General features: G+C 40.6%; 1 protein-coding gene across 3 annotated transcripts in view; it reads left to right on the top strand.

The window, feature by feature from the left end:
• Positions 1 to 15,550, top strand: part of LRCH2 (leucine rich repeats and calponin homology domain containing 2) — a 60,882-nt gene that overhangs the window by 34,985 nt on the left and 10,347 nt on the right. The window contains exons 7-16 of one of the 3 annotated variants that reach the window (XM_084813544.1): positions 1,931 to 2,018; positions 2,663 to 2,774; positions 3,265 to 3,362; positions 3,477 to 3,553; positions 3,703 to 3,807; positions 4,402 to 4,479; positions 5,716 to 5,784; positions 7,199 to 7,247; positions 9,162 to 9,281; positions 14,230 to 14,274. In XM_084813544.1, coding sequence (XP_084669670.1) covers positions 1,931 to 2,018; positions 2,663 to 2,774; positions 3,265 to 3,362; positions 3,477 to 3,553; positions 3,703 to 3,807; positions 4,402 to 4,479; positions 5,716 to 5,784; positions 7,199 to 7,247; positions 9,162 to 9,281; positions 14,230 to 14,274 — 841 coding nt within the window. Of the gene's footprint in view, positions 1 to 1,930; positions 2,019 to 2,662; positions 2,775 to 3,264; positions 3,363 to 3,476; positions 3,554 to 3,702; positions 3,808 to 4,401; positions 4,480 to 5,715; positions 5,785 to 7,198; positions 7,248 to 9,161; positions 9,282 to 14,217; positions 14,275 to 15,550 lie in introns of all 3 variants that reach the window. The other 2 variants (XM_084813543.1, XM_084813542.1) reach the window with 2 other exon arrangements.

Here is a 15,550-nt window from a genome sequence, read left to right as displayed (position 1 = left end):
AAAAGTGCGCATTTTGAATGGAAAATGTATGCATTTCTGTGTGCATTTTTCAAAAGTGCACGCTTTCCGCCATTGACTGCGTATTTTTTGAAAATGTGCATTTCAAAGTGCGCATTTAAAAACAACAACGCATTTTCGAACATGATTGCCAGTTCAGGAATGTATGAACATGTTTCCAAAGAATGCATTCACTTTTGAGGTTGCGAATGGAGTAGGTTTGGATGATTTGCAAAGCGAAATGAAATTCTTATATATCCTTAAATGCAACTAGAACAGTTTTGCTTGAAGGGACATCTGCCACCTACTGCCAAAACAGCTTCATTATTTCCTTATTATATTCTAGAGAAGGACACGCACACCCGCCCCCAGTTATTGTCGTATTAAAGTGCAGGGTAGAACTTCATATCTTAATATCAGCGCTTTCAGGACAGCTTCTCACAAGGTTGCTTGTTGTTGATTATAAATGTAAAATGTTTATCAAATGCTCTCCATTCAAACTTTTTCCTGGATGTTGGAATTCTTATCCTGTTTCCAGAGTATCACCGATAACATTATCTGCCATTTTACTTCTTTTCAGAACACTGCATATATGCATTTTGTCTTTTTTCTTACCGGTGCACAGCTGTATTGATTAAATCACACTGCAGTCACATCAGGATTCCTTTTTGTGCTGTGATTTTGATCAGTGTACATAAGCACTGGTAAGAAAAAAAATCACAAATTAATCTCAGGGGCAGTTTGCCATAGTAACCTGGTTGAGATATCATGTTGGCAATTACTGAGTTGTTTAACCCAGGAATTGCTTCGAGTGGAGCATGTAAACTGCATGTTTGTCATTTCCACTTTCAGTCAAGTGTTCCAGAACCCCCATTCCTGGGTTGTTTTGTGACCTGTAAACCTAGAAACTCTGGGTTGTTTATGGTTTAAACAACCCGCAGTTAACCCAACAATTACCCATATCAGTGACAATTCCAGTGCTTAATTTTAGAAATTCACCAAGTTAAACCAGAAGGCAGGTGAAGTGGAATGTGGGGCAGAACAAACATACAGAACAGAGGAGATCTGCTCATCCTTAGTATAAATACAGGGTACAAAACACAGACGTTGTGTCTGAGGAGAGAGAAACATGCACACGTGTACATTGTAGTCTCTTCTTATAAAAAATTCACAAGGTGCAACCAGGGAAGGACTACACCCTTGCTTCTGGAGGCACAAATTGACTTTGAAACACAAACCTGTTGGCTAAAACATGTACTGCTCACTATGAGCTGTACTGAGCATGCCCAAGTCAGTTGTAGACTTTACGGCTCCTTGAAACCAGCTGCAAGTCTGTGGAATGTTCTGGTTACCTGGAGGGAATTTTAAGGTGCCAATGGCAACTAGGCAACATTGTAATGAGAAGCTTAATTAAGTGGTGAAGTGATTCATTTCTTATTCGACTCAACTTCTTGCATATCAACTTGTCTTATATATCACCTGTCAAGCATGTACATTTGCACATGTGTACTAAGCCATCGTCCTGATACGACACTGGTGAATATTTGTCATACTGAGTCTGTGGTATTATGGGTAGGTACATGGGTATGAAATAGTAGCTCATAACAAAAGCATGCTTTGATAAAAGCACTGTGATCAGGGGTCTCATCACGGAAATGGAGAAGCGGCTATCTAAGCTGCCTGATACAGCACTGGCACTGACCTGAGACATTTTACAAGAAGATCAAGCATGATAGCCAGTCCCTTCTACCTCTGAGTTCTGTACTTATCCAATAGCATCTTAATGGGACCTCCCTTTTTAGTACTAAAAATATCTGCAAATAATGCATCTTCGAAAGAAGTGTCCTGCTGTATAGGGGAAGGCTCTTAATCATTCAGAAACCTGAAATCTGCCTCACAGTATTAGTCACAATAAGGTTCTTCTTTATTGCAGTATGGAAGATTTTTATCCAAATAAAAACCACGGCCCAGACTCCGGCATTGGTAGTGATAATGGGGATAAAAGATTATCCACAACAGAAGTAAGTCTGCCCTTTTTAAATTGCTCAAAAGGAAAAAGGTAGAAGAGGCACATGGCTTTTCTCTCCCTTGTTTTGTGCAGGTTCCTTTCATCCTCTTAACGTTGTCTGGAAAATTCTAGTTTGGCCACAGTACCCATTTCATCAAATATATTTTTTAAATTGCTTTAAAATATAATAAGCTTACATGCTTTGCTATATACTTTACCCATAATAACATTCTGAAGCATTGTTCTTACCATTATTTGTTCAGCCAGAAGAACAATCCATCCACTAGGTAACTTGACATTAAATCCATATCGTACAAACTCGTTGGTGGGAAAATCAAATCACTCCAAAGTATTGCTTATAGTGTGTTAGCCAAGCAGAACGAGAACACGTTGCAAGATTTCTATGAATGCTTTTGGCATTAGGTCATTACAGTTTAAGTGACTTTCTTAATTCATCTATTGAATGACTCATGAAATGTAAAGTGTATCCTCTCCTTTCTCAGTGTGTGGGAAATGCACTACATAGAGGCTTGCCGTAGCCAGAACTGTACTTTGCTAGTCTCCATTGCTGACATTTGAGAAGATTATTTTGTGATGCAAGGTTTAGCAGAAGAACAAGTGGAATATGCAGGTTATGCTCTTAACTGCTTTTTTCAGCCATCTGATGATGACACAATCAGCCTTCACTCTCAGGTATCAGAATCAACAAGGGAGCAGACGCTCAGAAACGACAATCAGTTACTAGCAAACAAACACGAATTGCATAAAGGTAAATCCTAATCTCTGGCTCTTGAGATAGTAGAAGAATGTTTTTCTTTGGGGGTAAGGGCAAACAATGGCTAGTATAAAAACAAAAGTGAGTGCTTCCGGTCCCCTCAAGGCTGTGATGGGGGAGGGGAGAGCCTGCAAGCCAGGCTCATTCCCGTAGCACTAAACTATGGTTTAACATTGTCTGAATTGAGGCTGGCATTAGATACACCCCGATGAGTGCCCAGTCATTGTGCTGATCAGGCACTTGGTGTCATTAAAGTAAAGGAGGATTGCTGCTTAAGCTGTCTTTGGATTTGCAACAGTTTGCCCTTGAGGATTAGTCCTTTCTTGTGACAACCACAAGTTTGGCTGTTGTGGGAGGAGGTAGTTGGGAACATGAGTAAAATAAGGAAAATGTTTCTTGCCCAGAGCCTTGGAATTGGATGTGTTTATAAACTTAATTAAAAATAAGTACTTTTCTCTCTGCTATCTTCATCCCTCATAACTAGACCCAGAAGTGTGTGATTACCTTGATCCCTGCTCAGAGGATGTGGCTTCTTGTGACCAAGGAGATGTACAGACTGGGCCATCAGTCTCTTATATTAAGGTAGTAACATCTTAAAGTATATTACATATATTAGCCATGTTGTCTTTCCAGCTATAAAGTTCAGCAATGTGACCCCTGCACTCTTTCTTCCCACTCGTCCCCTTTATATTCTAGATGTGTAAGGAACGAGGGAAGCAGACTGAGAAGTCTCAGAAAACAGAGCAAAATGAAGCCTGGGCAGATGAAAAGAGGTGGGTCCCCTAGCAATACTGACTTGGAATTCTGAGATGGGAAATGTTGGTGTCTGTTAGATGTCTTTTCATTCTTTTCCAGCTGTTGTGTTGTCCTTGCATGCCCATGTCCCTAACACAAAACAGAAATATTTGTGTGACTACTTTAGGGTTCAGCAAGAACAGGTATTGGCAGAGGAAGATGATGAATTGAAGGAAGTAACTGACCTAAGGAAAATAGCTGCCCAGCTGCTGCAACAAGAACAGAAGAACAGGTATTTAGCCTATGGATCACAAGAGTAGGTGAATCTTTGTATGTGTGTTCTCTGGCTGCATTTTGTATAAAGACTCATGGGATTTTAAAATATGATAGTACGTGACTCAGAAGCTTACCCAAGAAATCAGACATTTGAGATTTGATATGGACAAACATGCACGGACTTTCTTGGTTGTCTGTATCTAACACTGAACTGTGATTTGCCCACTATAAAATGAGTAACTGGAAATCTGGGGCTGACTGAAATGAATGGAGTTAGCAATTTGGCTCAGCATAAACTACCCTTTAAATATATCTTGATGTTATGTAATTGAAATAAGAATTAGCATTTGGAAGGGTGCGGTACTAGAATCTGCATTTGCAATGTGCCTTTGAAATGTCTGATTACTCAAAATCCTCCAGTTCTTGCATTTTCAAAACAAATGGAATCCACAGCTAGACCATTACGCATGTTGACTTTTTAACCCTGTTAAAGCTGTCCTCTTGCTACTTTCTGCTTACTATACTAATGACTTCACTGTCCTTTCCTGTCAACCTTTACTGCTTCCTACCTCCATATTTGGGTTTTGATGTACATGAAATACGAATTCAGACGGAGGCCATTAAGCTATAGAACTTCATTCAGTGAAAAGCTTTTCCAGAGGACAAAGGTCGCAGGACGTGCATCCAGGTATTTAGTGTTTATGGCACATGAATTTCACATGACAACGTGATGGACAAAAAAGGGTTTCCTACAACAATTTTGCTATGCTGATGAAGAAGCATTTGAGGGAAGGGAATGACAGAAAACTTATCCAAACTGGGAGTAGCTGTGGAACGGGACAAGATATCCAACACCAAGAGAGGAAGGGGCGGTAACAAGATCCGCTTCCCTAACAGGAATGCTGACTGCCTTATTTTTATTTTATTTAAAATATTTATATGCCACCTTTCACCAAATGTTGATTCCAGGGTGGTTCCCATTCCATACAACCATTTTTAAAATATCCACTCATAAAATATATTGGACCTTATCTGCAACCCAGGTGAAATGAGATTCTTTCTTAATTGTTTCTTGAAAACAAAGTTCCAAGCACTTCAGAATTCTAATGATACAAATGTATTTTTGAGGATAGAGATTTCACATAGGAGAACAAGTTCTTTAGGCAGTCTTTGATGAAAACATAGACCCTTCATATACAGATATTGCTATCAAAATGGACTTTGATACCATGGAAAATTTGGGGGGTGATAGTGCACCTGCAAGCCCCTTCCAGTGGTTAAAATTGTAAACGTGGAAATTCTTATGCCCAGTACAGGACTGGCATGCCAAATCTGGGCATGCTCTGTACATTTATATGTCAGACTCGGAAACAGATGGGGACTGGGAATGCTGTGCCTCTTGCATCTCTCAACTTCAAAAGCGCTGCTACTGTGCCTGCCCCAGTCTCTGCAATAGGGCAGGATACAGTTAAAATAATCTAGTGGTAGTGGGTACTGCTAGCTTCCTATTTCTCAGCCTCCTCTTCTTCTGTTATGTTTCCTGTTCTAAATCTTCCTTCCTCACTGTCCTTGTCCCATCTAGTTTTGATATTTTCTGTTCTCCACCATCTTCCTTACTTGTCCTCTGACCAGACTGAAAGTTTCACAGTGATTCTCACCTGCCTCCTTCTTTGGCCATCTAATTCCAGGGCAACAGGCTTGAAATAGGTTAAGAACAATAGGAAATAGTATGAGTGCATACTATTTTCCCCCCAAGATACTTAGTGTAGAGAGAGAGCAGGAATGAGGTATATAAGACTGCAGGATCTTTGCTCAAGGTTTCAATAAAAATAAGACCAAGAAACTATTCAAATGCAGTTAAAGCGAGCCATTTCTGCATGCAGTGTGTGTGGTTTCAAGTGTGTATTTGTGTGTTTGGTTTTAGACTTCTGAATCACTCCAGCTCAGCAAGCACAAGAAACAGACCAAAACAGACTGTGGAATCAGAAAAAAGGTATTGTGCTTTCTTTTGTGTTAAAATAATTTGGGTGAACCCCGTTGTGGATGGGTTGGGGTGGCGAATAATGGCTGTCTGCCAAGTAAATCATTCTTTCTCAAAAGCTCCATGTCACCTTCAGATAGCAGAAATTGATTCTAAAATATACCCTTGCATGAAGTGCTCTTGATCATGGCTACTCTTGAGATACTGTTTCAGGATGCAGCAGCCTACAAAAGTTTCAGAAGTGTTTCAAAGGGAGGAGATGTGACAACTGTGCTTTAAGAAATGGCCTTCAAAATGCATGTTGATAGCCTTCCATAGGTACCATGTTAAGAAGCAGCCTTAACAGCGCATTGGTCTATCTAGCCCAGTGTTGTCGACACTGAGTGGCAGTGGCTCTCCAGGGTTTCAGGGAGGAGTGTTTCTGGCCCTTCCTGGAGATGCTGGGGATTGAACCTGAGACCTTCTGCCTGCAAAGTAGGGGCTCTACCACTAAGCTAGGGCCCCTCTAAAATGTTTAATTATGGCATGGCACCATTTTTTGTTGTTAGTGTTAGCTGAATTCCTGCTTACATAATGTTTAAGCAAGTCGTTAAATAGCCTTGTTCTGCTTCTGAGTATTTGAGAAAACAATTTGTCTTGGTGTTATGTTTTCAGAGGTCTTTAGCAGAGCTGATTATTCATTAAAATTAACGCTTCTGAATATACTTATACTGAATATTCCAAGAATATACTTCCAGGAATTTAGATGTCCAACAGACAAGTAATGATATGAAAGGATAATCCTGCCGAATTTTTTTTCTTTAGGAGTACATCACCTGAATTCCTTAATAATCCCTTACAAACTGCATTTGTAATAAAAAAAAGTGAACATTTCTTTGCTGTAAACCAGAGGTGGGCAACCTGTGGCCCTAGAGCTGCACGTGTGCCTCAGCCTGATTTTAAAAGCTTTTTATAAATGCCCCGTTCAGACCTCTAGCAAGAGCTGTCTGTCCCCTCTGCCTTCCATAGCAGCCTATTGGATAGGGAGTGGGAAGGATGTGGCAAAAGAGAGAGAACATTGTGGACCTACCTATCTTCAGAAGATGACCCCTGACAGATTACCCCTGAGGGGATGTGGCCCTCAAAAGAAAAAGCATCCCCCGCCCTTGGTGTAAACAATCAAACAGTGATTTTCCATACTGCTTCATTCTTTTATCAAAGCTGTAAATAAATTTTCTGAGGGTGGTCATCCACACCTGTGCAGTTTGTGTGGATACTTTTCTCTTTTTCTTGCTTTGTTTTTTAAATTCTTATGTGTCTAGACTCTGGTTATGAAGAAATGTTTTGGGCATGTTCTGAATCTAATTGTAAGCTGCCTGCATCAGTGGTATATGCCAGTGTAAAAGGAAACTATCCAGTCTAATAAACAATATGTGTTTTCATACAGCCTTTCAGCAGATGAAGCCAGCTCTCCATCGTCCCTGTACAGCTGGCAGGTAATGCAGAGATAAGCAAACATCAAACATACCTCTCTGGGCAGCTTTGACCATTTTGCTTGTTCATTCTTGATTGGCTGGCAGGATTGTTATATCCATAGTTGGTATCTTACTGTTAGTCAGAGGTGCCAAATGAAATTGTGTTCAAGAGAAATTGCATGATGCATTCTTGCATTTACTTAATCTTCTGATGCATTACAGGTGTTTCTTCCATCCCACTTTTCGTTACCCTAGCCTTGATAGCAGACGAGCTGCTGTTTGTTTGTTTTTTAAAGTATGCATATATCAAACCTTTGTGTGGGGCCTCCTTTTCACCCAACTGCAACAGCTATTGCCTGTGCTATGATGCTTAAACTCAATATTTGTATTGGTTTGCTTTAATTGTTATGAAGCATCTGCTTACCAAGCTGATTTGTTGTTTGTTTTGTGGGTACCTTGAGTGCTAGAAAGCTCAGTTAAGAAATGAACAGCTGCTAGGGTGGCAAACTTAGCCATATATAGTATATGAGATCGACATGGGAATTGATGGCTCTGTCTATAAATGCAAATATCCAGGAACAAACCTGAATCCAGCAAGATTGTTTCCTTCCCAAAGTGCTGTTCTTAAATTGTCCTCTTTTGCAGTCTTAACCAATTTCTCTCCATGTGCAAGCCCTTTGAGTGCACTGCCTCGCTCCAGCCATCAGGCAGTTTTCTCCCCACCACTGCAAAACTATCTCTCCTATGGTGCGGAAAAAAACAGATGCACATGGAGAGCGTGGGCTTGCTACTCCCACGGAAACATGAAACGATTTAAAGACTCTCCATGTAGCAGTATCATTGGCCTCATTTGGATGTAGTTCCTTACTGTTTGTGAACGAACCTGGGCAAGGCTCGAACTCTCAGCCCGCCCCCCCTTCAGTGTGGCTGCAAAGAGATTGGAAGCTTTCACTTCTGTTTTCAGTTAACCGCACTCTAGTGTTAATGTCCAAACCCTAAACTAGTTAATCTTAACTCTGGTTTATTCAAGCAACCCAACACAGTTTGAAGTTGGCTTGTTTCAGAAGACCGTAGTTAAGACTAACCAGTTTTTTGATGTCCAGACAAAACACTAAAGAGAAGCAAAATCTTCTGATCTCCTCATGAGCAAATTGGACAAGGAGCGAGGCTTCCCAGAGTCATTCACATAATACCTATCCATAGTTTAGCTTATGTCTGAACCAGGCCATTGTGTTCATCAGTCCTCAGATTTTTCCTGTCTCTCCACTACATTCTCTTGTGTGTTTTCACCAGTTCTCTGAATCTGGTTTGCATGGCTGCTTAAGTAGAAAAACATTAACAATATTGTACTCTAAATGGGAATATTAGTGGCTTTTTCATATTCTAGTGGCCTTTTTTTATTCTGCCACCTTCCACTTTTACTAATAAACTTTTACATATAATACCGTATCATAGCAATAACAAAAAGGTTACTAATGTAACCTAGGTTCTTGATTGGAAATATAAGATCTCAGAGAGGAGGGAAAGGGGGCGGTTCTGGGAGAGGTGAGGGGACTGGTGAGCCCAGCTTACGAAGAATACTCTGGTCTCCCCAGCTTCCTTCCCTCCCACTCTGCAGAGCCCCAGCTAGACGGGTGAAAACGCCCATCTAGCAAAAAGTTTGGAGGCTCACGGGCATCCTGATAGGATTGCATCCTTACTGTTTCCTAAATCTAAAGTAAGGTGCAGACAAATCTCGACGTGCACAGTATTAGTATCAGCCTTCACACAGCTTTTCCCTGATCTTCAGAGCTCTATGCTTAGGAAAATCCTACTTAATTTGCATCAGGGCCAGTTCTGGCAGAGCACTGTAAAGACATCTAAACTGCTGGCTCTTTCTAGAAGACTGGAATGTGGACTTCTTGGCTTTGTAAAGTGACCTCTTTCTCCCCATAGTCCATGGAGAATCAGAAAGACCATCCAGATGAGCATCACTGGCCAGACATGCAGCCAGTTATCTGGCAGAATGAGGATAAGAGACGGAGTAGTAAGCAAATGAAAAGAGAATATTTCAAGGTATGTCACTACTATATGGTGGTGGGTTTAATGTTTGATTTGATTACCATCCTGAGTATCTAATAAAGACTTCCTTGGTTTTTAATAAAGCAGCCAGTTGAGGTGTAAAGTTGGCCTTGCCTTCTAAATGTCAAAAAGCAAGGAACTGTAAAAAGGGAATTTCTGCCCCCATTAGCAAGCTGCTGGTGAATGACAATTCAGTTAAATTGTTAAATGTTTTTACTATACATTTCAGATAACTTACTTTGAAACAAATAGTACGCTGAAATACTACGTTAGAAAATCTACATAACATTGTCATATGCTAACCTCGTGAAGACTGCTTTAAGCGTGGACCCCATGAACTCATGTACTTCTAGCTTTCATGTCTAGGGCAATATGTATTTGGAGGTTGTGTATTCTAGTCTTGACAATATTCCAATTGCCCATAGAGTTCCCAGATCCATTGAAGAGCAAGTCAGTGTTCCTCACCCTTGATTTCCTTATTTACATAAAGTGGAAATAAAGACAATTTTATGAGGAGGATTAAAGAGCACTTTACATTGCCAAGTGCTACATGATTGATATTGCTGCTAGTTTTGTATAAGTTGAGCATGCAGAAAGAAATGCATTAAGCAAACAAATACTTCTCCCAGTCTTCATCCTCTCAATTACGATGTGATATAATTTAAAGAGCTGCTCTGAAAAGATTGTACTCTCACATATAATTTTCCTAAATAGCCATTTTTTCATGTGCACACACACTCAATACAAAAGCTGCTACTTTTAAAAATAGCTTAAGTTCAATGTTAATTCAGTGACAATTTTCCTTGTAGTCTGAGGAAACTATACCGGGAAAGTTTAAACTGACTGATCTTAAGTGCAGACAGTCACTGATGCCAAATCCACGTTTTAAAAAGGTGAAGAAAACTCTGGGAGAAAATTGTAGGAGAAGCTGAGGTAAGCCTGATGCTGAGAAGCTGAGGTGCACTATCTGTGGGCCACGTGTGGCCCTCCAAGACTTTAATTATGGTCCCTCATGGGTGCCCTGACCCTGCCACTGCCAGATCCCATCCCCCAGTGATCCTGAAATAGATCGCTCTTTCCTCACTGGTAGCAGGATCGCTAGAGTGTGCGTACATGTGTGTCTATATGTGTGTATGTGTGCGCGGCCCCCCTGCTTAGAAGAGAGCTAGAACAGGCTGATATGTGTGTGAGATCTCTGGAATGGAGTGGTTTGAATACAAAAATACAGTTTAGGACTGTAATAAAAGGGTCACGTAATATAACAAAGGAAAGTTATGATATGTGCTCCAGTTCAGAGGTTTTCCCAAGATATGTGACTAGTATGTCGGCAATGCTGGGCTCCCCGATTAACTACAATATAGAAAGCCCTCTTAAAACTAGGTACTATCTTAGAGCAAGCTTAATACTTCACTCTCGATATGTGCGATACAGAATTCTGTTTCTTAAGAAATACTCTCTCAGACAAGATGTGTCTTTTTACTATAGAAGTATCAGCATAACAGTACTAAATGCAAGCGCTTGTGCATGCGTAAATTCAAACACATGAAGCATCTAGAATCATTCTAAACAAGGCTTCTAAGCAGAGTCAAATATACTTGCTTGTTCTAAGTGATAATTCATATTGAGCTTACCAGGTTGATTCTATAGGCAACGCGTTGGGGAAGCTGATTACGGAGGAGAGCTCCCACTGTTGCGTGTTTTGAGTCTCTTTTATATACTTTCTGGATGCTATGAAATATGCTCAAACTATTTTTATTACTATTTATGTTCGGTATCTAAGAATTCTAAAAATAGCATTTCTACTTCAAATCTTCATAGGTCTAAATAAGGTTATTGCATTAAGCTTCTTATCAAGACTAATGAGCGTAACAACATACTTATACAAACATTTTAGCCTTCCTTGACATGTTACGGGTATGTTTGTGACACAAAAATATTTCTTTGGTATCATCCTGTCTTGTGAGCTTGTTTTCTTATTTGATATCCATTGTATTTATGATCTGGGATAACATTTCTGGTTACTTATCTGATGGCCCATCTGGCCTCATTATGTAGCTAATTGTTTTATGGCACCCTCTTTAACGATGCTAAGTGGAAGGCATAACTATAAATTCAATATTGGCACCTCCTTATCCTTTCTTATCAGTGAAGGGTGCTGATGGTCCATCTATGATGGCCTGGCATTGCTGCTTCTCATCTGGCAAACCTTTATTACTGGTCAGGAGGCCAAGCTGAGTTGTATTAGCCATTGGAATCTCATTTGTAATTTCAGAATTCTCTTGGAGGTATTTGATTATAGAATTTCCTAATTGGGCAGCAGGGGTAAGATGATGCAAATATTAAAAGATTTGTGTGATCTGAAAAATCAGCTAAAAGTTGCCTTGCTGGATTAGAACAAAGACCCACCCAGTCTAGCAACCTGTCTGTTGCAATGGCTAGCCAGATGTTTCTCAGAGGTTCACAAGCATGATGGCAGCATGTCCCTCTGTTCCTGACATCTAGTAGTCAAAACACTACTGCTCCTATATATGAAGTTTCCGTATGTTTTTAGTCTGGCTAATAACTGTTCACACAACTGTCTTCCATAAATGTATCATATCCTTTTCAAAAAGTAGTTTGTCTTGACCTACTTCCAAACTCATGTACTAGATCAGACATTCAGACTGTTTGCTTATGCACACCTTCTAGCCACATCTCCTGTTGTTATATTGGTCTGACTTTGTGTAGATAGCATGCTTATCAATCCAAACCTCTGGCATTCCCCCAAACTATTCAAACGCATAAAATTATACTGAGGACGGGATGGGGATAATTCTCTTGGCATGATTGATACCTCCTAGCAGGATTAGTTGTTATTTCTGACCTGAAGATTCTCCAAATCTCAGATACTGGCATTTCTCTTTGACTTTGTTGTCTTTAACTTTGGCTTAAATTTGAAAGCAAGAACTTGCCACGAGGTGGCACTATCTGTCTTTCTGAGCTTACAAGAATTTCTTTGGCACCCACTGAACATAATTGTAATGTCTGTGCTAAGCTTCAAATTGAACTGAAAAATAAAATGTCCTCCATTATGAAACTACATTGTTGGATGTTTAAGTCATGATAGTAAATCTTCAAGGAGGATGTAGGACAAAAGTAACAAGACATCATACAGTCAAAGCAGACTACATTTTACACTGACTGGCAGTGGCTCTCCAGGGTTTCAGGCAGGATTTGTTCCATTAGGTCTTACTTCCATATAGGTCTGTGTAAGATTGCAGCCTTACAGTAGAATACTTCTCCTGGCATCTGTTTTTGTATGAGGAATGGTTTTTTGCGGGGAGGGGGGTTAAATAGAGAGAAGCATTCATTCATCTGTGTTCCTACCTGCAGTATGAAGTGGTCTATCCCAGACACAGATTTGCCGCCTCAGTGAGAACTAAGCCATTGTCTGTTACATATGTGTAGTTTCCTAACTCACATCTCACAGCACCAAAGAGAAACAACCAGTGATATCCGTTTTGCCACCATAAAATGTCAGCGTAACTACATCCTCTATATTTTTTTCAACAAGGACAAATGTATTTATTTATTTTATTTTATTTTCATTTCTATACCACCCGATAACCTCAGCTCTCTGGGCAGTTCACAAAAATTAAAACCACAGAGTGCAGCATAAAACAATATAAAATATGAAAACTTAAAACCACAATGTAACAGTACAACCAGAATAAAACCTAGCAGCAATGCAGGGATTTAAAATACAGATTTAAAACACCAGAGCTAAAAGATTAGGAAGCTAAAATGCTAAAATACTGGGAGAATAAAAAGGTCTCCACCTGGTGCCAGAAGGAGTACAAAGTAGGTGCCAGGTGCACCTCTCTAGGGAGCTCATTCCACAGCTGGGGGGCCACAGCAGAAAAGGCCCTCTTCCTGGTAAGCCACCCACCTCACTTCCTTTGGTGCAGGCTCCTGGAGAAGGACCCCTGAGGATGTTCTTAGGGTCCGGGCAGGTACATATGGGAGGAGGCGATCCTTCAGATAACCTGGCCCCAAGCTGTTTAGGACTTCGAATGTTAATATTAGCACTTTGAATCAGAAATGGACTGGCAGCCAGTGCAGCTGGTAAAGTACTAGCCTAATGTGATCTTGTGGACCAGTCCCTGTTAATAATCTTTTGCCTTATTTTGGACTAGCTGAAGTTTTTGGACCATTTTCAAAGGCAGCCCCACCTATAACACGTTGCAGTAATCCAGACGAGAGGTTATCAGAGCATGGATAACTTTAGCTAGGCTATCTCTGGCCAGATAGGGGTGTCGTTGGTATATCAGCCTAAGCTGATAAAAAGTGGTCTGTGCGACTGAGTTCACCTGTACCTCAAGTGACAGTTCTGGGTCCAAGAGCACCCCCAAACTATGAACCTGATCTTTTGGGGGATGTGCAGCCCCCTCCAGTACAGGTTGAACCTCACCACAGCCCACAAAGTGACGCAGTAGAGGGGCTTCGCTATGGACTGTGGCTTCAATGGCAGAAATCAACCAAACCCAGCATAGCTTCTGACTGCTTTGTATAAATGTAATGTTATAAAAACTGTCGAAAACAAAACTTTGTTAATTCCACCAATGGAGTTTTCCTCTGTCCATTCAGATGTGTGCTAGGTTAAAAAGTTGCTTTATTGTTCTTACCCTTGGTATGTGGTAAACATTTTGGTTGCCAAAACACCATTTAGGGTATTCAGAATGATGTTCTGACAACCAAAACACTTACCAAGTACCAAAGATACAAACAATAAAACAACTTTTTAACCTAGCACGGATGCCTGGATTGGGGAAGAGTTTGTTTTCATTACACATTGGAACAGTCAGAGGAAATCTCCTTTGGTGGAACAATCTATAAGGCTTTGCAGGAGAATGCACATATCTTCGCTGAGTTACCAATTTATTAAAAACAGCTTCCTTTTCAGTACAAGTCTTCTCGGAAGAGTTCAAGTGGAAACGAAAATGATGAGGTGAGTTAGGACTTTAACATGAGAAAATGAAACATATGTTGATCTAATTGATGGGTTATACTAAGTATCAGTAATAATCCTACCTTAGACTCATACACACAGCTTCTGGGCCACAGAGATACTGCTACTGCTGCTTATAAAGATGAGCTCCCTATATTGCATTGGGCTTTTATGTTTTGTCTCCATGATGTCTGTCAGCATAAAATGCTAGCTTCTGGGGAGCTGATGCTCAGCTCTTGAAACTATGCCTTAAAATAGCTAAGCATGGAGATTTTTCAAATGAGGATTTCCTAGGGTTTTTGGTATTTTCTTCATTTTTGCCTATTGCTTCTCCCCCACCCCTACCTGCCCCAAACACACATCCAAATGGCTTAAAATCTTGAGTACCGATGCTGTGCTAGGAGTGACTAATCTGGTGTGGGCTGAAACTGCCACCCCAATTTGCCAGTGTGTTTGCAGGTGGTGAATGGAGGGGCAGCTGTTTTGGGAGTTGTGATTCAATCTGTAAAATGATTTTGCAGAGAGGGCATTATCAATTGCAGCATACACGTGTGGGTGGTGGTCTTACTTCCCCCTTCCTTCTTTTTAAAACATTTTCTTTTTAACAGATTTTAAAGCAACTTTGGTGCAGCTGTGGAGCTCTGGCTGCCACCACTAGCATTGCTTTCTTCCTCTGAGAAGAAGCGGGGGGGGGGGCACAGAGTTCCACCGCTGCCACAGCACTGGCTTTAAAATCAATTAAAAAAAGGAAAGGAAAGAAAAATGTTGAAAAGGAACTGGGGAAGTAAGACATTCCCCCCATGCCAGAATTGTTAGCCCCTCTCCATGAATGGTTGCACCCTCCCCTTTCATTATGCCTCGGGTGTTTGGCTGAAATGCCACCCCAGATTTGGCCAGACGCTCTAAGCAAAACAAAATGAGCCCAGCCATACTCTGAGCACAGAAGGTCTGTTCTTAGAGGTTAGCTGGTAGAATTGCTAGTATAGCTGGACTAGGAGTCTTGTTTATTGCCAGTGCTAAGGTTCCTAAAGCAGCGTCCAGTTCTTAATTATTTTAGCTTTTTCCCCAGTTACTCTGTTTACTTCAAGTAAGGGGAATAGTGGATTTCTCGGGCTTAATCCTGCAGGAATTTAGGAAGATTAGGAGAGAAACAGTATTTCATTTTTAAAAAGCTCTTAGAAAGAGAACTAAAATGTTATGTTTAACCCTTTTAAGGACAGCATGAGCTATGTAGATAGCAGCCACAGTCTAACAAGTGAGTGTCAGGGCATAGTTG

Source organism: Heloderma suspectum, chromosome 9 (assembly GCF_057233095.1).
Source record: "Heloderma suspectum isolate Gila_16-S chromosome 9, 16-S_ref, whole genome shotgun sequence".
In the NCBI taxonomy this organism is placed as follows: domain Eukaryota; kingdom Metazoa; phylum Chordata; class Lepidosauria; order Squamata; family Helodermatidae; genus Heloderma; species Heloderma suspectum.
Note: the sequence above shows the minus strand (reverse complement) of the source record. Positions and strands in the feature narration are given on the sequence as shown.